Genomic DNA, 25,322 nt, shown 5'->3' on the forward strand with positions numbered 1-25,322 from the left:
GTTTTCCCTTGCGTGCAGTAGGTTAATCCTCTGCCTGCAGCGCTGGCATCCCATATGGGTGGTGGTTCAAGTCCCGGCTGCTCCTCTTCCAATCCAGCTCTCTGCTATGGCCTGGGAAAACAACAGAAGATGGCCCAAGTCCTTGGGCCCCTGTACCCGTGTGGGAGACCCAGAAGAAGCTCCTGGCTCCTGGCTTAGGATCGGCCCAACTCCAGCTGTTGCAGATGCAAGACCTTTCTCTCTGCCTCTCCCTCTCACTGTCTGTTACTGTACCTCTCAAATAAACAAACAAATAAAATCTTTAAAAAAAAAAAAAGCCCAAGAGCAGTGGTGACACAAAGCAGATGCTAAGGCCTGTAGCATGGAGAACAAAATGACTCTGGTCACGGGTGGGAATGCCGCAGGACACAGGGAAACCATGGCACCCACTGCGGGTCTTGGAACTTTTCCCCTTGGATCACGGGAAACTCTGTAGACAGGAGAGAATTTCAGTCAGACCCAGGAATCCAGGCACTGGCTGCAAAGCCTTCCCAGGAAGGATTCACTGAAACTGCAGGCGATGGATTCAAACATCAGGAAGCTGGGAATGCTTTGGGTAGAGATGCTCTTCCTACATCGTCCCTCTAGGAATGGGGCGCTCGGAAAGGGATGGGAACAGAGTGTGTTTGGTTTAGAGAACCTGAAGCGCATTTCGAAGAGTCTGGTCAGCGATCAGGGGTGGGACAAATCATGCAAAGACATTCAGGCTCTGTCAAGGAACTTGCATTTTATTCTGAGGCTGAGAGAGCTTTGGAATGGTCTTGGACAAGGGAGTGAGAGAATCATATCTGATTTTAGAGAACACACAGAGGTCACGGCTCGGAGTATGACCAGATACTGGAAGGAGGGTTAGGAGGCTTGAGCAGAGATACATGTGAGTTGGATGGTAGCCCAGGTCATGAGAGAGGTGGGTGTGGGGAGAAGTGAGATAGTTTCAGGGTATCAAGTCCCTATTGAAATGGCTGAAACTGGTCCTTGTGAGATCAGTTTATACAAGGGTATGCAGTTGGTGAAAGAGCACTCAAGGGACAGCAGCAGAGGAAGCCTGGCCTGGACAGGACAGCAGGGCACCTCCATGAGGAAGGGTGGAGGAGAACCAGACGGTGACGCAAGCTGAACAGTGGGAAGGGATGTGGGCTGTTCACTCAGGAGTCATTACTGTTGACCACACCACGTGCTGCCTCACAGGAGCATCATTTGTGAAACCAACAAGCAAACATTTGTGAAATCAGTGACTTAACTTCGTAAGCATCGCTGCACCTAAGGCAAGAACACTAGGTTGGATACTGGGGTGATATAAAGGGACTTCAAAAATGGAAAATGGAATTACAACTTTATGTTGGTGCAAATATTTTTGTAGTTCATTTTTTTCCCCACAGTATCCATTTTGCAAGAATCTTTTGAGGACTCCTGTACAAAAGAAAAAAAATACTCTTTATCTTCAGAAAGTTCATATAACAGCAAGGAGAGGAAGACATGCATAATTACCCTTAATGTATGACAGCTAATGAAATTGCTCAAGAAAGCTCCAGAGGAAGAAAGATCTACATAGACTGTGAAGAAAAAGTAGAGAGAAAAACCATGTTTCTGGGGCCAGGGTTGTAGCGTGGCAGGTTAAGCCAACGCCTGCAATGCCCACATCCCATATGAGCTGGTTTGAGCCCCGTTTGCTCTTCTTCAATCTAGCTCCCTGCTAATGCCCCTGGGAAAGCAGCAGAAGATACCCAAAGTACTTGGTCCCTTGCACCTACATGGGATACCCGGATGAAGCTTCTAGTTCCTGGCTTCTGTCGAAGTCATTTGGGGAGTACGCCAGTGGATGGAAGACCTCTCTGTGTCTCTCCTCTCTCTCTATAACTCTTTCGAATAAATAAATATTTGAAAAACAAGCACAAAAACAGACTATGTTTCTGACAGTGAGAATAAGGAAAAGAAAAGCCGATGGAAGAAACAGGGCTACTGCCCATGTCAGGTGACCTGTCAGAATGGTTTCAGAGTTGGCAAGTCTGGCTTGGGGAAGGGTAGCATATGCAACTTCCAACTGTTGCCCCGAGTCCCAGAAACACAATGAATTATCACCCTTTTTGAAACTCACTCATGGCTATAGCACCAAAGTCCATGAAAGGAAAAACTCATTACTTTTAACTAAAGTGACCTCATTATGGGATGGAGCTGTCTCCTCTTTGCCACATAAGACACAAATCTGTATGCATTTAGAAGCCCTCCACAGATGAAGTCCCACCCGAGAAAGCACCGACTGTAACCTCGCATCACTGGTAGACCATAAATAGACCGCAGTATCTGTGCGCTCCTCCCATAGGCAAGCTACCTCCAGAGAACGCAGTCCCATCACTCCACTGCTTAGCAACTGCTGGTGAAGAGCTAATGTGTCAGGAGTTAGGTTCTGTGACAACAACCTGCAGGTCAGTGGCAGGAGTTCAATGTCCTTTGAATGCCTGTTGTGACGCTTTCAAAACCAATATGAACCAAAGCCTCAGAACGCAGGAGGGTTAAAATGCAAATGGTCTCATAATCGATCACATTGACCTGTTCCCGGTGAGATCGGGGCCAGCCTCCCACACCAGCCTGACAGCGGATCTGTAACACACTACCGCAGCTATGCAAGGAATGGTGGTTTTCTCTCTCTTTTCGTTTTAGTTAAGCCAAAGCAAAGACGCACTGACATTTTTCTAACCGGTGGGAGATGCTGTAAGGAAGCGGGTCTCTGGGTGGTGGGACCCTTTCCGAGAACATTACCTGCAACCACTGTGACTGGTCATTGTGGCCGGAGGTCCAGGCGTTCACTTTGCCCTGCTTGTCCAGCCGGGCTTTCCTCGGCTCCCAGCTGAACATGTCCATGTTGAGGGTCTTGAAGATGCTGGAGGCAGTGATCTGATAGTCCTGGATGTGTCCCGACTTCATGCCCAGAGGCTCAGAGCAGCCTGAGAGACAACAAGAGGGGCTCCATGAGAACAACAGTCCACCACTCTGGGCTTCTGTGTTCATTTCGGATAGGCAAGAGAAGATCAAACATAATGCTATTCATTCCCCCAAAGAGGGAGCATCTAAATTCAAAAAAAACAAGCTATAATCAGAAATAAATCTAGAATCAAATTGAAAAACAAGATAGCCAATCCAGGCTATTTTGTCTGAATGTATTTTGGAAAAATTGAAAACAAGACAGACAATTCAAACTGCTCTTGGGTGATAGATGCTTTTGCACAATGCAAACAACACGGAAACGTCTCTCCTGTCTCATTACTGCCAGCCTCATGACTGCTCCCTACTTTTCAGCAGCTTCATTTTGTCTTTAGAAATGGGACATTGTCTCACAAACTATGTTTGGTTTGCTTTCATTTGTTTTCTTAATACTGCAAATGAAAATTCCCTCAGTACAAAGTCATTTCCACAAACTGATGGACTGTTATATTCTAAACTGGACAGCACAGCACTTTGTTTTCCAGGAAGTATCTGTTACTCTGTATCACCGATTCCTACAGTTCCAACAAAGCATCCTATGCAACTCAGGGAGCAAATACATACTCAGTGGACACCCGGTGCTGGGCACCGTGCAAATGTAGTGGTTCAATTAAGAGAAAATAACAAAAGAAAACAGACAAAGTCTAACAGAAAACATTACTCGAGAAAGCCTTGTTTATAGATCTTTTATCGATACTCAATAACCTCTAGTGTTATATATTTTTTGATTCTCAACTATACTACATATATTTTCAAGTTTGCTTTGTTATAGAATGCAGGTTTGCCTTTCTTTGAAGAAACCTGTGTGTGTGTGTGTGTGTGTGTGTGTATGTGTTTACATATATACAAAGTTCCTCAATCTTGAATTGCTACTGTGACAAAACCCCATTACAAATTGTCTGGTAGATTGCAAGATAGCATCCTCGTGTAAGCCAGTGGATGGGACTTCTGTAGGGGGAACTGTTGCATTTAGGATAAGAAACTCACATGTTAATTGAGATAAAATAGGAGACTTCCAACCCTGTAACTTTCTTTTATTCAGCCCTTTTGTGACTCAGTTTTCTGTTCTGTAAAAAACAGTAAAAACCATGGAAACTTTCTTGGAAAAGTTTTTTTTTTAATTATTTAATAAAGTCCTGGCAACGGTGTGGGTACACACTTGGCCTTTAGGAAATGTTAGCCTGAAGCTCACTCCAGCACATGACAAGGTTCAAGTCCCAAATCTCAGCCTACTCTTAAGTACTGAAGAATATGCGATCATCGGGAACAATTTAAATCTACGCCACTTTAAGTCTGGGGCCCAAGAGAAGTGGCTCAGGTCTCTCCACGGATGAACAGTTCTTCACTATAATTAATAGCTCTCTGTCCAGGTCTGGATGGCTTCTTCCCACTTGAGTCTCCACGTCTGCCCCAACCTCCACCCCTGGGAGAACTCTATTCAATGCAAGCATGGAAAAACGTCCTGGGAGGGCCATGTATCTTAGGGCAACCCTTGTTGAGCTGCAAGGTGCAAGACATATATCCCAAGCCCCAGAATGAAGATAGCTGTGAAACCTAAATGTAAACTCTAGGCGAGAAAAATAACAAATGCCAAAGGCTCTGGATAGTTCTATTAGCCATCATGACATGCCATTTGTCTTCAGGCAGTTTCAAAGAACGTGCACTGTCTGCATTATAGACTTGCTCTATCCCTGTCCCTTATCCTGGCTGCCCCTGCCTGTTCCTTCAGAACTCTGCAGAAGAGATACAAGGGGATGGCAAAAGGTTGTTGTTTTCTCCTTTTTTTTTTTTGGATACAATGCAGTATTTTGAGGTATCTGATAGGAAAGGGGTACCTTTAAATGAACTATTTTTAGGTGATAAGGCAAATCATCTCATACCCCTTCTGGTGTCTGGCACTCAGCCCAGAGGACGTACTGAAGATTGGTTCTGCAAGGGAGTGAATGAGGCATTCTTTAATTATGGCTGGGATCTGTTTCACTCCGAACCTCTTCAGAGAATCTGAGACAGATCCTTTGTAAGTGTCTGTGAACAGATTAACTGCCGATCTTCTAGGTGGGCAGCTCACTGAATACAGTCAGGGAGCCCCAGGCTTTATACTGATGACTCACAGGGGATTGTAGGAAATCAGGAGTTTGGCCTATGAGGATTTATTTCCAAATATTACGGGTGACCTCTCTGCCCATGTGCCTCAGCCACACAGTCTCCTTCTCATCCACATGACTTCACATGAGTACATTAACTCTTCCGCCAGCCTCAACCGCAGGGGAACAAGTGCAGGATTAGCAGTGGCTTTGTTTATTTCTATACTGGACTGCCCCCACTTCCAAAGGCATCCACCCAGAGAGGCGGCTTTCTGCACGTGAGTTCAGAATCGATTTGTGGGGTTGGAAGGCGGGGCACTGCTTCTTTTTGAGAAAATGAAATCTGTGATGGGTCAGGTGTAGCCTCTTGTCAAACTTGAAAGCCAAATATATTTACACCTGAGGAGTCTAACTGTGCCATGTTTGAGAAACTGACACTCATGAATCAAAAAGACTGAAAAACTGGGGAAGATGCTGTGAAGCCGCTGAAATCTACAGGGCTCGCAGCAGATTGCATCCTACTGAGGCTTCCTCTTGATTGCTCTATGATGAATGGCTGCAAGACGACACTGGCTTGTGGTGATACAGTGGCATTCGACACCAACACTGTGCATCGACTACTGTGCTAAAATGTACTGGCAGTCAACAAGGCAGCTCCAATTCCCAAAATAAGGAAAAGACCTCTGTTAAGGTAATTAATTATATGGAAACCATATGTTGGTCGTTTCCTAACAGACACAATCACAGAATATGAAAATGTAAGTCTTAAAACACGTTCACCCATATGGCCAAGTCACTCTAATTTCTTTCAGTGTAATGTGCTCATTACAAATTGGTTAATTTTTGATAGTAACTTTTATTTGCTTAACAATTATTCCTCTTCCAAAAACCACAAATAAATCTAAGAGGGAATCAGATATAAAATACACGCTTTAACCTTTATTTAACCTCTTAAAAAGACAGAAACCTCCTAACTTTCTCCCTATAGGAACCTGTCCTCCTATTTTTAACTAAGTGGTGTTAAATTTGGTAAAGTTGTTTCTATACTTTGAGGTTATGTTTAAAAGTAGAACAGACATAAACTTTGTTTTCTTCATAGCTGCTTGAACAAAATAATTTTAGGCCACTGTGGTAAAGGTAGCTTATAAATTTCGATTCTGAAAATATAAGAACAAAAAATGTAACACAGTAAAATGCCGAGACAAGATTTTTCAGACTCTAAACTGCATTGAGACAGGTCCACTGTGGGGCCCTCAGATAAAGTCTTCATCTTTGTACCTCGCCTTAATGCTCCTGGAAGACAAGAATTATTTAACTCTGCTTCCTCTGATGGATTACCCTTGAGCTAATAACCACTGTTTGTGTAACACACAGGTCACTAGCTAAGAATGATCCAAGAATGAATTTACAGTTGCAATCTTGGACTTGAAGTATTGTTCCCTAGAGAGAAATGATAAATTTACATGTTTCACAAAATCTTAGAGGAAAAAAAAAAAAAACAGCCAAGTCCTTATGGTAGACGGACAAAGATAAAGCTTACTTTTCTGTGCTACACAGTTTAAATTTATTGCAATTTAGGAGGCCAGGAAGATTCCAGTTTTTACTGATTTTTTTCATATAATTCATCGCTATTTCCAAAAACAATGAGACATTGAAAATTAGAGCAGAGCTTCTCATGAGAATTCCTTGCACTTTCTTCCATCACTTGGCTGAATACAGTACCTTTTCTGCATTAATTCTACTCTGTAGCATGCTTTAGAATTTGTCCTACACACACACACACACACACACACACCACAATTTCTCAACAAATTACACCATTAATATTCTGCAGCAGAAGTACACTTGGGGGCGGGGTGTTAGTGATTGGCAACTGAGAGGACAATTACCCATAAACATGCTTTTTACTTTGTTCAAAGGGAGAGAGGAAACAGCTGAGAGAGACTCACCGGACAGTTCACAGCCAAGGAGTTCCATTCGCAAGGTGCAGTGCCTTCGACAAACTTGGGGATAGAGTCTGACGTACTGAGCCTTGATGGGGGGCGTGAACGAGTTGGCATAGGGTGTGTTGTTATCCACATTTCCACGGAACACCTGTGTAAAGGCATAATGCGAGTGTAAGATCATTAACTGTGACAACTTCCTTGCTTATTTTCATACATCAACGAAATCCTTCAAAGCTGGGATGATGAAATTTGGGGGCGTGGAGTATGTGGGAGGCACCTTCCTATCCTCAGCCAATAGGAGACTCCGAAGTCAAATGCTAATGACAGCCGCAAACCTCTGCCTGACAGGGTGCAACCCATGGCCTACTGTGAAGCTCTTGTCCATCTCAAAGCCAGTCCCTAAGAGCCCCGGGAGGACCTCCCTCTCTTTCTTGAGAAATGGTACTGTACATCCTTTAACAGACTCTGGATCTGTCTGCTCACATCGCTGCCTTGTGGTTCTGCTTCCGTTGATGGGAACCAGTCTGCACCAGTACTTTCCCAACACTTGGTCCTGTAAAGCTGAGATCAGCCTTACCCATCTCTGACAATCACCCAAGACCGCTGCATAAGAAACGTACACATCCTTACGTTTATCTCGGTGACAACCACACTCTCCCTCTGAAACCAAGGATTAACGTTTGTCATTCTGACCTCCTGGATGTCTCATTCTTATCTCCCCTTTTATGTAACCCTTTTATGTAAGTCGGAAAGCTGTTGTTAAATTCATTTACCAGGATAATTTTAAAATCATTCTTATAGCATTAGAGTCTAGTCTACTGCTTACTTATAAATGAGATGACCTGCGTTCCTGACAGCTTTACAACTGAAATTTTTTATCAACAATATAAAAATTGGGAATACAAAACCAAAGAGTAAAAGAGATATTGAATATTATATCCATATTCTCGAAACTATTTTATTCCATTTAATAACAATTTTTCATAATTATGAAATATATAAATCGGGTGTTTTTCTGCTTTAACAATAGTAGTTTTGACCATAAGTTCCCTGACTACAGAACATTCTAATCTATAAAAACAATTCAAATGGAACTGAAAGCTACTTTTAAAATAAAGCCAATCATCAGATACAAGACCATGCTTTGCGTTTATAGGAAAACCAACTAAAGTTTGAAAGCCACTGTAAATTTACAATTTCAGGAGGCTCCTCCTCCTGTAACACCATGAGCTCAGTTACAACACAAAGGCATCAGAAATTTATTTTCAGCACTGTAAGCCTTTTTCCTGAAGACTCCCCTGTCCCTTAATGACCAAAGACCACCAGTGGGGTTTCACTTATGAATTAAGTCTCTTACCACATCTTCGTTGGTGCCTTTCACCTTGTACATGGCCCACGACTTTCCGTCATTACTGTAGGCAATTTTGTAGGATTTTATGTACTCGGGGCTTCCGATCCTCTTGGCTCCCTGGGTAATCACACCGGTAACTCTCATTTTTCTTTGCAAATTTATCTGAAGAAATAAGAGACAATCCATGCTGATCTCGCTGCTTTGGGGATGGCGACATTGATACTACGGATTTTGTGAATGTTTTTTGACAGGCAGAGTGGACAGTGAGAGAGAGAGAGAGAGAGAGACAGAGAGAGAAAGGTCTTCCTTTTCCGTTGGTTCACCCCCCAATGGCTGCTGCGGCAGGTGCGCTGCGGCCAGCGCACCGTGCTGATCTGAAGCCAGGAGCCAGGTGCTTCTCCTGGTCTCCCATGCGGGTGCAGGGCCAAGTACTTGGGCCATCCTCCACTGCACTCCCGGGCCACAGCAGAGAGCTGGCCTGGAAGAGGGGCAACCGGGACAGAATCCGGCAGCCCAACCGGGACTAGAACCTGGGGTGCCAGCGCCACAGGCGGAGGATTAGCCCAGTGAGCCGCAGCGCGGCCTGGAATACTTCTATTAGTATAGATTTAAAATAATACAAAACTTAATGATTTTCATGCACACTTTTCAAATACTTCAAATAAGCACATATTAATTTTGGTTTTAAAATATCATTCTATAATGGGATGTCTTTAAGTAAAGAAATCTTTAGGGTATGTCCCCCTCTGCCCTTCTCCATTGTAGATATAAAAAGCACCGGTTATAGCACGCAGATGTGACTCAGTAAATTGAAAGGTGGGAATATCTTCTTGTTAAAATAATCTGTCATTATTATGAAACTATTGTCAACAAAACTGTTAATGTGTCTCAGCTGATTTAGGTTTCAGGAAATTTCCACTGAATATAACGCATGAGAATCTCACCCAAATCTCTGAGTAGTAATCTAAGAAATTGCAAAGGCGTCATGGATGAGAAAAATAATAAAACAAAATTAAAGTATCTTCAGTTCCTAGATCTTTATACTGTGGTCGCTGCTGAGGGCCAGGTACATACACAGTGGTCATGGAGGCTGGGGACATTGTTTTTACCCAACAGTTGCTTTTCTCTTCATTTTATCATATGAGCACTTTCTAATTGCTATTTCTCCTTCATTCCCAATTTCCCAACAGCTTTCTGTAAAAGTAGCAGATCTCTAATACATTTTAAAATATACTCAGAACAACAGTATATAGCAACCTGTTTCAACACTTAAAAAAGTTAAATGCTGCAGTCTAAGAAAGTGTTTTACTCAATTAAATCTTGTTTCAGCCACTTTAAAGTGTCTTTATTCTACCTATAACATCTTAAACTTAGTAGAAAAGTTCTATTCCAATGTTCTTGATAAAATATCACAATTATCCCTCTCAATTCAAATCAGGAAAATCTAGATGCCTCATATGTAACATTAAGTAAATAATTCAGACTACTTTGTAGAGAAAACCTGCAAACCTTGAGATTTATTGACATGACGTGGGTTTTCTGCTCTACAGTGGGACTTCCAGGGGTGACATGGGTGATGATAGAGGACGCTGGGCCTGAGGACAGCAGCCCACCTATCACTGGAGTTCTGAGTCACTCAAAGTCTTGGCATCTCTCCCTCAAAGACCCAGCTTCCTACTCAAACACTGCCCACAAGCACATCATGGTCATGCTCATGTATGAGCGAGTTTCAAATCTTCTGTCAAAGGTGGAGTGCAAAATTTTAGGGCAAACAAATTTTAAATCTATGTAGACGGGGAGCCTTCAAAAAACTCATGAAAAATTATAATTAAGAAAAAAACTATGTAGGATTTCAAAATGTTTTTATACTCAGCTAAACTTTTATTTCTATTTTCGACATACTTTTTGAAGTACCCTCGTTATACAGAAAGTCTGATGTGTTGATGAGTTAAAGACTGGGCAGGGTAGTCCCCAGCCTCTATTCATGAAAATGTCTTTTCTCACTTTTACAGCAGGGGACTTATGCATACTTTTGCTTTGAAGTTTCATGTTCGTGGTCCTTTTATCTCCAACAACACTGAGTGAATTGTCCCAGTTATCCAATTTTGCTTTTCTCATTTCAATGTTCAGGTATCAAAGTAACAGCAGACATGAGTACACATGAAGTCTCCTTGTTTGGGGGCTCAGAGAGTTTTTACCATGAATGTGCATTTTATATACTATTTTAATATTTTTCTCCACTTATCTCCTCCTTAGCCCTCTACAGATTGACTTTGCACATTTCAACTGTGTAATTTAGAATAGGGAACCCCTCAAAGACGCTTTATTTTGGTGTGCTGGGTAAATCAGCACATTGCAATGGACAGGCAATGCTCTTTTTCTATCTTAGTCTGAGTCCTCCCACAGCCTCAACCTCCGCAGCACATGCAACACACACAGTGGACCCTGAATCACGTTTCCGCCGGTTTTGGAGGCCAAGTTCCACATTGCATATTCCAGAACATGCCTTTTTCAATTATCTTTTATCTTGTCTCAATTATCTTGCTTATACCTCCTGTGGATGGCTGAATTATCTCTCCCAGAGTTTTGGCTGATCAGCGATACACTAATTTTCTGAAGCTTTAACTGTAGGAGTATCATAGAATTAAAAAATAAAACAGAAATGAGTTCATGTTTTTCTCTAAATAATTAAAAATGATGTTTTAAATTATTCATATTTGCCTAATCCTTAGAGACTCTGAATATATATTTTAGGAAGATGGAACTACAGGTAATACAGCATCAACCGACTTGGGCTTTCTCTACTTTCAGTGAGTATTTCTAATAAAGAATCAGCACTGTTTTCATTAAATACAAAATAAAAACCTAAAGAGGATTTGTAGATACTGGCTCTAGGATAAATTTTAGTAATTATTGGGTCTTAAATTATTGACTCTCCATGTGTGTAGCACTAAGTAACTTCAAATTAAGGAATTCAATATAAAGGGGCTAAGATTTCACCATGATGATTGCACTCCAATACCAGGAATCTATGTTGTTTAAGAAATAAACCAAGCCCTGGAGGAAGGCTATTGCAAATTTAAAAATTTTATTTAAAGAGAACAGGATTCATGTATTTCATATGTATAATTTGAAGTACAGAATCTCCACTATAAATATCTTCTGTAAGTAATCGCTTTTCATCCAATCGCAACAGTACTTTTTGATCCCTTGTGAAGTAACAATGGCTCAAAGGTGATTTTAGGTTTACTCTAGCTGTGAGAGCCATCGCAGACACTTTACTAAAGGTCTATTAGAATTGCACTGGACAATCATAAATTACTCTCTGTGAGCTTGAGGGATGCTTGGATATGCCATAAAATATTTTCATTTCTGATTCTGGTTTTAGAGAAATTATCGTTCCATTGCATGGCAAGTCTCCTATGTGATCTTGTAAGCAAAAGTGCATTCCAGAGTGTTTTGAGGGAATGTCAGTGTGAAGAACCTGCCTCTTGAATCCATGGAGCCCGTTCTGAGGTCAGGTGGCAGGCGGAGAAGGATGGACTGGCCTCACTTCCTACCTAGATTATCCTGGACTATTTGTCCAAGATTTTAAAAATAGCATCCCATGTAAAGGAGTTTTTAATAGAACTTGTGGGGAGCAATCCGGACTAGACTAAGTTACTCGAATTAGGACTTATTCTATGCATCTGCTCTCCCACAATATGGCGCTGGGAGAGAAGTAAACAGCTTCCGCACAGCTGCCTCCAGTTCAACCAATTAACTGTAGGACTTGCTCCTGATTGGAGAGCAGCGTACTCAGCCGAGTTGGGATTGGCGGAGGAGGACTATAAAGGAGGAGAGAGACGGCATGCACCAGGAACATCTATGGGGAACATCTAAGGGAACCCGTGCAGCCCCCGAGAGAACCGGCCGGCGGTGTGCCGCTCCCCTGCGGAAGTGGGGAATGCGGCCAGGGGGAACTGCCCTTCCACGGAGGTGGAAGGGATAGTAGTCAACCCGGGAAGAACCAGCAGCAAACCCGGGGAGGGCCGAGCAGACGAAAAGAACAGCGCAGGGTTCAGTGTCGTTCCCCCACGAAGAGGGGGAGCGACAGAACTGTTATACATGATGACTGTACAAAATACATCTGTAAAAAATGTGAGAACACCCATCCCACCTAGAAAGCTCTTAGAGTATTAGGCTTTTGGTTTGATATTTTAATGTTGTTTCTTTTAAAATAAAAAGGAACATTCCTTTTTCCATCTTCTTCCTTCACCTACTTAATGTTGGACAATTTGAAGTTGGAGAGTAATAATTCTAAGAGCCAATAATCACAAAAATCGTATGAAGATAATTTTTCAAAAAACTTTCAAAGCTTTGCGTTAATGAGACATTCAGGGCTATTAAGATTAAAGGCATTTGTATGTGTGCATATGTGCCTGCACCCACAGGCATGCGAATCTAACTATTAGCTTAAATACTGTGGAAATTATGAAAAATAATGCAGGATCTACTATAGGTTTCAGCTCTGTCACGAGGTACCCTCTCTACTCCAGGCCTATCCACCTGGAGTAGCTTAAGCTAGGGCACGGGTTTCATGGCTTCATTTTCCCTCCACATCTACTGTCTGGCACTGAACAGTTCCCTGGCCTCACTGAGCAAAGGCCTCTGGGTATTCTCTGAAAGAACAGATACCCTACTAAGCCACAGAGGCATATTCTAACGACAAAAGCCATCAGAGAAAAAAGTCTACAAGTATCTCCACAAATGTCTTAAAATAAATGCAGAAATTCTGGCCGGCGCCGCGGCTCACTAGGCTAATCCTCCGCCTAGCGGCGCCGGCACACCGGGTTCTAGTCCCGGTCGGGACGCCGGATTCTGTCCCGGTTGCCCCTCTTCCAGGCCAGCCCTCTGCTGTGGCCAGGGAGTGCAGTGGAGGATGGCCCAGGTGCTTGGGCCCTGCACCCCATGGGAGACCAGGAAAAGCACCTGGCTCCTGGCTCCTGCCATCGGATCAGCGCGGTGCGCCGGCCGCAGCGCGCCAGCCGCGGCGGCCATTGGAGGGTGAACCAACGGCAAAGGAAGACCTTTCTCTCTGTCTCTCTCTCTCACTGTCCACTCTGCCTGTCAAAAAAAAAAAAAAAAAAAATAAATGCAGAAATTCAAGAAACAAAAATAAAGAAGACAACATGATCCCCCCAACAAGGAACACAGCATTGCAATATTAGAATCTGAAGATGAAGGGGTTGATGAAATACTTGAGACGAAATTCAAAAAGTTAATCATAGGATTATTCAGAAACAATGGGAAGCAAATGAATGAATTAAAGAAATCCATACATGATATGAATGAGAAATTCTCACATAAAATGGAGATTCTGAAGAGAAATCAAATTAAAATATTAGAAACAAAGAATTCAATACGTCAAATAAAAATACAGCGGAAGCTTTAAGAACAGTCTTGGTGAGGCAGAAGATAGAATAGCTGAGCTAGAAGGCAATTCTTTGAAATGTTTCTTCTTTTTTTTTTTTTTTTTTTTTGGAAAATTTTCCATCAGACCAAAAAAGAAAAAGAAGAAATTAGAAAAATTTAAAACAGTGTTGGAATTTATGGGATACTATCAAATGACCCAACATATAGTCTTAGGAATTCCTGAAAGTATGGAAAGAGAGAACGAGTTAGAAGGCCTATTCAGTGAAATAATTACAGAAAATTGCCCCAATTTGGAGAAAGAAAGGGATGTCCAAAAACATGAGGCACATAGAACTCCTTATCAACGTGACCAGAAAAGATCTTCACCAAAAGACATTGTACTCAAACTTTCAACCCTAAAACACAAAGAAAACATTCTAAAATGTACATGAGAAAAACACCAGATTACTTTCAGAGGATCTGCAATTAGACTCACAGCTGTCTTCTCATCCTACAGGCTAGGCGAGACATACTCCAAGACTTATGAACAAAAAAATCTGTCAACCCAGAATACTGTACCCTGGGAAGCTCTCAGTTATGAATGAAGGTGAAATAAAAACCTTCTATAACAAACAGAAATTGAAAAAATTTGTCACCACTCATTCAGCCTTACAAAAGATGCTTAAAGATGTGCTGCACACAGAAACAGAGGAAGATTTGTCATCACTATGAGATAAAGTGAAGGCAGAAAATATCACAGCAAACATAGAAAGGAAAGCCAGGGAGACAGCACCGTGCTCACTTGGTTAATCCTCCACCTGCGGCACTGGCATCCCATATGGGCACTGGGTTCTAGTCCCAGCTGCTCCTCTTCCAGTTCAGCTCCCTGCTACAGCTTGGGAAAGCAGTGGAGGATGGCCCAAGTGCTTGGGCCCCTGTACCCACATGGGAGACCAGGAGGAAGCAACTGGCTCCTGGCTTTGGACTGGCGCAGTTCTGGCCATAGCGGCCATTTGGGGAGTGAACTAATGGAAGGAAGAGCTTTCTCTCTCTCTCTCTCATTGTCTGTAACTCGACCTGTCAATAAAAAGAAAAAAAAGAAAAAGAAAGGAAAGCCAAAGCAAACAATAGGAGTATTCACGGAAAAATGGCAGGGCCAAGTTGTTACTTATCAATAGCAACCTTGAATATAAATGGCCTAAACTCTAAATGATGGCTGAATGGATAAAAAAAGGCCCATTTATTTGTTGCCTAAAGAAACAAACCTCAACAACATACAGGCAAACAAAGTAAAAGGATGGAAAAATGTATTCTATGCTAACGGAAAGCAAAAAAAAAGCAGGCATAGCAATCCTAATATCACACAAAACAGACTTTAACACAACAACTGTTAAAAGAGTAAAGAAGGGCACTATGTAATGATCAAGGGATCAATTCAATAGAAATATGTGTATATGCACTGAATTACAGGGCACCTGTCTGCTTAAAACCAATGTTAAAGTGAGATATAGACTCCAATACAATAAAATGGAGGACTTCAACACCCCACTTTCAGCAATGGACAGATCAGACAGAAAATCAACGAAGAAACAGCAGAGCTAATCTACATTATGGCCCATATGGACCTAACTGCTATCTATAGAACCTTTCATCCCACAGTTGCAGATAACACAGTCTTCTTATCAGTGCATGGAACTTTCTATAGGATGTACCACATGCTGGGCCATAAAGCGAAGCTCAGCAATTAAAAAACAAATCAAAATCATGCCATGAACCTATTCTGATAAAGCTGGAGTACAGGTGGAGGGAGAGGTGGGATAAATCACTGATCCTATATTCGTATCTACAAAATGCAAGAAGTTTATATACCTTAAATAAAAGTTAAAAAAAATTAAAAAGCTCATCGTAAAAAATCACTGAACCTCACTCATCATACAAATTAAATCAATTCTATACCAAGTTGTCATAATTTAACATCATGAACCAAAATAAAAAACTTTGAGTATTATCAAGAATATAGAGAAATAGGCACACTTATACATTTCTGGTGAGAGTATAAATGGCAATCTTTTATGGAGGACATGTGTGCACACACACACACACACATCACACACATCACATGGCATTCTGGATAATATGATCAGTGGCTTTACAGTAGAAATTAAAACAGGTTAATTTTAGAAACACTTGTTAGTTCATTTAAAATCAACAATAGCCAATTACATGTTACCTTAAAAATTTTATTTTCATAAAATAATTACATTTTTCTGAAACAAAACTTTTCTGAGAAGGAAGGGTTATTTTATATTATTAAGAAAACCTCTGGGGGCAGGCATTTAGCACAGGAGCTAAGATGCTGCTTGGGATGCCTACATCCCTGATGGGATTCCCCAGAGGTAAAGTCCTAGCTTTGCTTCTAATTAGAGTTTCCTGAGACATAGCAGATGAGGGCTCATGCACTTGGGGCCCTGCCACTCCTGCAGGAGACTTGGAGTGAGTTCCCAGCTCTTGGCTTTGGCCTGACTCAGCCCTGTGGTGGACATTTTGGGAATGAACCAGCGGATGGGAACTCTCTCTCTCTCTCGGTCAATCTCTGACTCTCTAGAAGAGAAGAGATGAGATCAGGTGCTCGTGTTGTGTCTGAATTTAATCAACTACCACATGTTGTTATTGGCTGAATCCTACGAACAAAAATTCAGCTTCACACATCTATGTAGCTAGAAAAGGAAGAGGTTCTTTAATAGTAAGCCTTCCCAGGTCATTGTGGGTACTCTTTTTTGATACCATGACAAAAACTGATTAAGTTTTAAAAGAAGCAGTATTTTAAATTATAGCTGCTGCATGGAATATGAAGTCTACCAATGAATTATTTTTCAGATTCATTATTATAGAATTCATTAGTTTGTCTTGCACTTGAATGGATATTGTACCCGTGCACAGTTTCATAACATCATAAAGTATTTGCTCACTGAGCTATGCAGAGTCCCCGAGTGATGACACATTTTATTATTTATTCTCAAAAAAAATCACCTTAATTAATGCGACCACCAATTTCATCAGAAAAATTTTTACACAGTGGAAGCTATCTAGCTCAGACTTGCGGCTGCAAGGAGAGCTCTAACATTCGGAATGGAGAGGTAGGGCGTATCCGTGGGTTCTTCTTTACAGTGAACACAATGTCCTTTAACAAATCAGGGTTGGGGGAGAATCCACCTTGAAACTCACACAAGCTCACATGTGTTTCACCTGGGGACATTTTGGTACCCAGGAGAAATGCTTTATGCGTAATTTCCATTTTGTCACATAGACTATTAAAGATGGAACAAGGAATGGCACTTAATAAAATTAGGTCTCATTACTGCTTCCTCAGGGCCATTCCTAAATGAACTGGCTGTTCTTTCCTTGTGCAGGTTGGAGGTGAACATGCTGACAGCTGTCGTTTGGTGCCACTGTCTTGCTGAGAGCTGAGGCACCAGCAGTTCTGCCCCACCACTGTCTGTGGCATTTGTACAAATGTTAATATAGTGACAATGGAAAAGATCATTGTACAAATATTATGCAAATAGTGTTGACCTGTGAATGTCTTTGAGGACTGTTGGAACTCCAGACTGCACACAGCGATATGTGAATTAGACTTTTCAGCTGAGAATGACTTAAAAAATACACAAGGGCTGCAATATTTTAAGACTTACACACACACAGAGATTAGAAAAATGGAAAATGGTGCACAGGATATTAAAATGCAACTCAGAGAACGCTAATAGCTAAATGCCTTTGTGAATTGAAAAAACACAAGTGAAGCAAGGAGACAGCAATCTATAGCCAATAGAACGGCACAACAAAAACATCAGATAACATCAAGTATTGGTAAGGTGTTTGTTGCTCATAGTGGGAGTGTAAGCTGGCATATTCATTTCAATATGCTAGTTATTACAAAAATTAAGCTACATTATTCCTTAATATTTTTCCCTGAAAACTTCTGCACCTATTCCCGAGGAGAAGTATAAACACATACCATCGCCAAATATTTTAGGTTAGTAAAGAGCCACTAGCTGCACACGTGTGCTCCTGTACAACACTAAGAGGCAGAAATGATGACTGGATTTCTATGCAACTATCCAAAAATACAAGGGCGTGTGAAAAAGTAAGAACACAATGAAACGCACAAAATCAGCAGAGGCATCCTTAGACCTGGGCTGGCCTGTGCGAGTCCAAGTGTGCGAAGGAATCCTTGGTTCCCAGCAGTTACTCAGCACTCAAGGAAAATGACTCCAAGTCACCATGTACTATAACAAGATGACGACCGTACATTCTGAGACCTGCTCCCCAGTGTAACAGACAGGGCACAAGCACTTCAAACACATGTATTGCATACTAACATCCTTAGTAATTCAGGCAAAAGCTTAGATTTAAAAAATTAGTTTTAAGAATAGCAAATTGGGGACGAGCGTTTGGCTCAGTGGTTAAGGCACTGGTTAGAACGCCAGGCAACTGCATGGGTGGAACTGGAGATCACGGTATTAACTGAAAGGAGCCAGGCCCAGAAAAGCCAAGCACGCACGCTCTCACTCCTTTGTGAAGTGCAGAAAACCGTCATCTCACCCAAGGTAAAAGTGTCACAGGGGTCCCCGGGGGCTGGCGAGGGAAAGGTCCCTGGGGTGGATGGGGAAAGTCTGATTCACAGGTACTTAACCATAGTTAGAAAAGACCAAGAAGTTGTGGGGTTCCGCTGTCCAGCGGGGTAATTACAGACAATGTGAATTCTGTATATTTCTCTATAAAAATAACTTGTGTATGTTTTCACCATCAAAAATATAAAATGCTTGAGGAGGTACATACATTTATTTACACCCATTGGACATTACATGATATACACAAGTATCAAAGCATCATAGATTATGCACATTTCATGTCTATTAATTTTATTAAAAATAAAATCCTGTGCCTCACACCAGAGTTCCTAGCCTTCAGACCCAGCTCTGCCTCCTGAGTCTCTGCTCCTGCAAATACAGAACCGTGAAGTCAGTGGGTGATGGCCCAGGTGGTTTCACACCTGCCAGCCACATGGGAGACCTGGGTTGAGTTCTGGGCTACTGGCTGTGGGCTCTCACTCGCTGCGGGCATCTGAGGAGAGAGCTAGCACTCTCTCTTTGCCTCTCCAATAAATGAATAAAGGGGAACATGCTCTCTCTCTCCCTCTCCAGTGAATTAAAAAAGTAAAAAGGAATAGTTAAGAGTTTCTTCTCGGTCGGTGCCATGGCTCACTAGGCTAATCCTCCACCTGCAGCACCGGCACACCGGGTTCTAGTCCCGGTTGGGGCGCCGGATTCTGTTCTGGTTGCTCCTCTTCCAGGCCAGCTCTCTGCTGTGGCCTGGGAAGGCAGTGGAGGATGGAGGTGCTTGGGCCCTGCACCCGCATGGGAGACCAGGACCAAGCACCTGGCTCTTGGCTTCGGATTGGCGTAGCATGCCGGCTGTAGCGGCCATTTGGGGGGTGAACCAACGGCAAAGGAAGACCTTTCTCTCTGTCTCTCTCACTATCTAACTCTGCCTGTCAAAAAAAAAAAAAAAAAGTTTCTTCTCTACCTCAAACGTGCCACCAGAAGTTAGGATATGTTTAGGCAGCACACTCAACTATATACCTGTGTAGTAGCTGGTATCATTACATACAAACAAGCCAAACATGAAATAAAAACAAACACAGCTTGCAAAAGGGAATACTTTCTTATTTTATATAATTGAAAAAGAACCATTTAGTCTTTTCATTAATTTAGAGAAGGGGAAGGAGAGAGAGAGAGAGGGAGGGAGGGAGGGAGGGAGGGAGGGAGGGAAGAATAGGACCGAGAGGGAAAGAGGGAGAGAGGGAGGGAGAGGGAGAAAGAGAAAAAGAGAGAGAGACAGAGAAATTCAGAGATCCAGCTACATCTGGACCAGGTCAAAGCTAAGAACCAAGAACTCCATCCTGGTCTCCCAGATGGATGCCAGGGGCCCATGTTCTGCTGCTTCACCAGGTGCACAGGTGCATCAACAGGGAGCTGGACCAGAGGCAGGCGGCACTGTCACCCTAACATGGGATGCTGGCACGGCGAGCAGCAGCTTAACCACCGCACCATGACGCTGGCCCCACATCCAGCTTTTCTGAACTTAAAAAAGAAATTCATTCCTCTTTCATTTTCTAAGAAACTCTAAGAATCACAGTGATTTGAAAATGAATTAGAAAAAAAATACTGAATTTAGAAATTATTCTTGGATAAACTGGGTGGGAATCAATTAGTGGTTGTTTCCTCATTTTTGAAGGAAAACACAAACAAGCAGCAGTCGGTGATTTACTGCAGAAAATGTAGACGTAAAGATTAGATAGAACGTTTTAACTATCATGAATATACGCATATAACTTAGCAATATGTACAAAAATCTGTCAATTTGTGTACAATGACTACTTGCAGGTGAACAGATTTCTGAAATACTATTTTTTAATGGTGAAGCCTGGATTATTATGTAAGTGATAGAGTTATCTGGTAAAAGGTTAAGTGATAAAAGATGACGCAAGGCAGAATGAGATTGATATGTATTCCTTCAGTGGAACTGCCATAAGCATGACAGCATGATGCCATCCATGGTTACTTTACATAAGATATGCACATATTCATGTTTATGCTAAAAACAGAGCATAAGCCCAAAAAAGACTGAACTGCCACCATCCTTTAGTTTCAGGAAATCCATGTCTCAGTGGAGCATCAGAGTTGCTTTTTTCCTATTGATCAGCAAATATTTTTCACATGATTATTCTAAGATGTGTAATTAAACACTATTAGAGAAACTACAAATAGTAAATTCTTTACGGCGTTTTCATCTTGATGATCTGATTCTGTGCAATCTGCTTTCTACCTCTGGTGGTGATGTGTGAGAAACAACGCTTCCCATTAGGTGCCTCCCCCCTTTTTTTTTTTGTTTTTTACAAGCAGAGTGGACAGTGAGAGAGAGAGACAGAGAGAAAGGTCTTCCTTTTGCCGTTGGTTCACCCCCCAATGGCCGCCGCAGCCGCCACGCTGCGGCCGGCGCACCGTGCTGATCCGACGGCAGGAGCCAGGTGCTTCTCCTGGTCTCTCATGGGGTGCAGGGCCCAAGTACTTGGGCCAACCTCCACTGCACTCCCTGACCACAGTAGAGAGCTGGCTTGGAAGAGGGGCAACCGGGACAGAATCCGGCGCCCCGACTGGGATTAGGACCTGGTGTGCCGGTACCACAAGGCGGAAGATTAGCCTAGTGAGCTGCGGCGCCAAACACTAAGGATCTGGAAGCAGCTGAGTCTAGATATTTATTGGATATTTCTAGATGAGTTTGCACTGATTACATTTCAAATTCAACATCTGTAGATACAATTTTTCTACCCTTCAATGTTGTCTATAATCAATTTAAGTGTTACATTGTGATAGTAAGATACACACACACACACACAATCTTTTCTGCTTCCAGACCCAAAGACAGAGATCCTAATACCTTCATAGCTGAGAGCGCTAGGAAACTCTTTAGTCCTGCTATTTGTTCTTTGGCCAAGGTTCCCGACATGGAGGGTTAATAACTTTGTCATCCTCTGAGTGATGGCAGCATCTAACTCAGGTCCCCTAAGTTTCTTGCAATGTGCTAGGGGATGAGAACAGCTTTTGTGCTAATGAGGTCATTTCTGGTGGGCTCCTGGATGGCCTCAGCACAGGGGCTGGTTGCCAGGGGAACCGACCGTCTCATTAGAGGGTAGCACATCAGCCTCATCCCCAGCCTGGATGGAGACAAAGCTGAACCCCAGGGCTCCACACTCCCATCATTCATGGACTCTCCCACTAGATGCACTGGGCCTCTGAACACCTGAACTCCAGGAAAGGCATAGATATCCCACGCCCCGCTTCACACTCTAACATAGCATCGCTTGTGATATGCCTCCTTATCCTTGCCCATAGCCTTTATAATGAATTAACAAACACACAGCTGCTTCTCTGAGTTCTGTGAGCAGCAGGTGATGGCTCAAGGAACCGAATGCCTGCCACCCACGTGGGAGGAGACCAGGGCTGAGTTCCTGGCTCCTGCCTTTGGTCTGGCCCAGCGTTGGCTATGGCAGCCATTTAGGGAGTGAACCGGCCAATCAGAGCACCTCCTCTTTCTCTTACTCTCTCCTCCTTTCAGATAAACAAAACTAGTTAATTAAAAAGTTGCAAGGAATTATAACCCTATGCTCTTTCATATTATCTTACCACAAGGTGGTCTATCAATTGCATGGTTACTGCTTTCTGCGGAAAGTGGGTTGGTGAGGGACATCATGAACAGACCCTAAGGAGGAAGGCATTTGAGGTGCTTCTCAATGAAAGGAGGAACTCAGAGTGTTTACCGCAGAGTTTTGGTCCTACTAGTCCAGGGACCACAGTAGCTCCCCTATCATACACCGTCCACACCACCAACAACTCGGGCAATCAAGCCCTCACTCCCAGTGCTGAACACTCCCAAAGCTCTGTACATGGGGTTGCTCTTGCTCAAACTCACTCTCCCCTCTGCTCTTGCAGCTGAGCTGTGCATCAACTCTTGAGCCAGCTGTGCCTTTGTTCCCCAACTTGTTTTTTCTTCCAAAGTTTACTTGTAATTCTAATTGCAAAACTTAATTAAATGTATAGCAGGCCCTTTGTCCGCAAGTTTTGCTTTCTGACATTAAATGCAGGTTCTACAAATAAACAATGCATAAGTTTTTTTTTGTTGTTTGTTTGTTTTTGTTTGTTTTTGACAGGCAGAGTGGATAGTGAGAGAGAGAGAGACAGAGAGAAAGGTCTTCCTTTGCCGTTGGTTCACCCTCCAATGGCCACCATGGCTGGCGCGCTGCGGCCGGTGCACCGCGCTGATCTGAAGGCAGGAGCCAGGTGCTTCTCCTGGTCTCCCATGGGGTGCAGGGCCCAAGCACTTGGGCCATCCTCCACTGCACTCCCTGGCCACAGCAGAGAGCTGGCCTGGAAAAGGGGCAATGGGGACAGAATCCAGCGCCCCAACCGGGACTAGAACCCGGTGTGCCGGCGCCGCTAGGTAGAGGATTAGCCTAGTGAGCCGCGGCGTCGGCCCTAAGCTACTTTTGTTATAGTATATTGTTACAAGTGCCCTTTTTGATTATTATAGTTGTTAATCTACTGTGCCCGATTCATACATGAAACTTTGTTGTAAGTCTGTATGTACAGGATCAGACATAAAACAGACTGCATACTAATATTTCGGCTTGACCATGGCTACAAGACAGTGTTCCCACAAAATCCTATCACCTAGTGACTCACAGACATCTCAGCCTGTGCGAGGACACTCTGGGATGCGTATACAATGATGAAGTCACCTACGCATGCATTTCTCAGGATGTATCCCTGTGGTGATGCCAGGCATGACTGTGGAGGGTTCAGCACTACCCATGGTTGACAGCACCCACTGGGGTCCTCTTAGAGATCTCTGCAGACCGAGACGATACTGTAATTGATAACGTGTGACTGGGAAATGTGGGGGTGGTTTTCTTCTATGTAGGAAAACACGAGAAAAGCTTTTTGAAAACCACAGAAAAGCAAATTACTGCAGAAAACCCATCATATTGGAGACAAGGATTAATATCCGGGATTCCACACTTGAATAACTTCATCAATATGCTTGAACAAAGAAATAAAAACTGACGTATCAATAATGCATTTATCGGTGTGTCTCATCCAAGAAACATGACAAGAAACATGACAGCTTGATTCAAGTGTACACAGGTTCAGCCAGGACAATCTGCACACCATCCTGCATTGTTCTCCACACTGGTCAGCTTCTGACATGTGCTCAAAGAACTATCCTCACTGGGAAAAGCACACATGTGCATCAACAAAAAAACTACAACTTTTGCATCTAATGGCACCCCATCCACTAGAGGACATGCAGCTAAGAAACACTATGCCAGAGGTGCAACCCGGGGGCAGTCCCAGGAGTTCCGGTCAGGGTCAGAGTTCTCTCTGACCATCTGCCTGGTTTTGAAGGGCTTCTGCTGTGTGGCGAACATCACCCCTCTCTTGGGACTTGTCGTTGTTCCCAATTTTCTCACAAGCTCCACAGCTTCATTTAGGAATGGACTGAACTGTAGCTACTGTATTTTGAAGATTTCAGCTAGAAAGTACCTCAAGGTAATTGTCAAGTTTCTGTTGTCAGAGCTCATGTTAATGCACCGTATAGTTCTCTATTTGGAAATACCAGAAGGGGGCTGGCCCTATGGCACAGCAGGTTAAAGCCCTGGCCTGCAGCGCTGGCATCCCACACGGATGCTGGCTTGAATCCCGGCTGCTCCACTTCTGATCTAGCTCTCTGCTGATGCACCTGGGAAAGCAGTAGAAGATGGTCCAAATCCTTGGGGCTCTGCACCCACGTGGGAGACCCAGAAGAAGCTCCTGGATCCTGCCTTCAGATCAGCTCAGCTCCAGCAGTTGCAGCCATTTGGGGAGTGAACCAGCAGATGGAAGACCTATCTCTCTCTCTCTCTCTCTCTCTCTCTCTCTCTCTGATTTTATTTGATAGGTAGACTTACAGAGAGTGAGAGGGAGAAACAGAGAGAAAGGTCTTCCGTTGGTTCACTCCCCAAATGGCTGCTATGGCCAGAACTGTGCAGATCCGAAGCCAGGAGCAAGGAGCCTCTTCCTGGTCTCCCACGTGTGCACAGGGGCCCAAGCATTTGGGCCATCTTCCACTGCCCTCCTGGGCCACAGCAGAGAGCTGGATTGGAAGAGGAGCAGCCGGGACTAGAACCGGCACCCATATGGGATGCCGGTGCTGCAGGCAGAGGATTAACCCACTGTGCCTCAGCGCTGGTCCCCTCTGTCTGTACCTCTCTTTTTAATTCTTTCAAATAAGCAAAATGCATCCTTACAAAAAAACCAGAAGATAGAATTTTGGATGTTTTCATTTAAGAAATGCTAAATGTTTTAAAGGATAAATATGTTTACCCTGAGTGCACATTACACAATGTATACATACAATGAAACATTACACAGGACCCCACATACATGCAGAAGATTTCTATGATGAAAAACCTAAAAGGAAGAAGGGAAGGAGGCAATGAAGAAGAATAGAGAGAAAAGCCTGTCCTCTGTCCACACTGTGGAGAACAGATAGAAGTTGGAGAAGCAACAGGAAGAATCAGCAGAGAAACCCACATGGAAGCGCAGGTAGTCAGGCTAACCCAAAGGAAATGATGTTAGAAACAAGAAAATTAAGGTCCCCTTGCTAATGACCGCTTTCAAAATAAGTCAGAAGGCCACAAGTTCAGGGGCAGGGCTGTGTCCCGTCAGCAGGAGAGGCTCGACCTGGGCTCCTCCAGGCGTCCACGCTTAGGGTCCTGGGCTGCAAAGCCATGTGACGTGAGCAGCATAAAGCCGAACACCAAATCACCACAAATCCGTTCACCAAAAGCAAAGGAAGAGTAGAGAAAAACATTAAAACATATGAAGGCTGGCGCTGTGGCTTACTAGGCTAATCCTCCGCCTTGCGGCA

At 43.2% G+C, this 25,322-nt stretch overlaps 1 protein-coding gene across 2 annotated transcripts in view; it reads right to left on the reverse strand.

The window, feature by feature from the left end:
- Positions 1-25,322, reverse strand: part of EDIL3 (EGF like and discoidin domains 3) — a 490,113-nt gene that overhangs the window by 120,469 nt on the left and 344,322 nt on the right. For both annotated transcript variants that reach the window (XM_008261919.5, XM_051854033.3), the window contains 3 exons: positions 8,406-8,561; positions 7,052-7,196; positions 2,797-2,981 (listed from right to left, as the gene is read on the reverse strand). In XM_008261919.5, coding sequence (XP_008260141.3) covers positions 2,797-2,981; positions 7,052-7,196; positions 8,406-8,561 — 486 coding nt within the window. The remainder of the gene's footprint in view (positions 1-2,796; positions 2,982-7,051; positions 7,197-8,405; positions 8,562-25,322) is intronic.

Source organism: Oryctolagus cuniculus, chromosome 14, assembly GCF_051225735.1.
Source record: "Oryctolagus cuniculus isolate XC-2025 breed Fujian yellow rabbit chromosome 14, ASM5122573v1, whole genome shotgun sequence".
NCBI lineage: Eukaryota > Metazoa > Chordata > Mammalia > Lagomorpha > Leporidae > Oryctolagus > Oryctolagus cuniculus.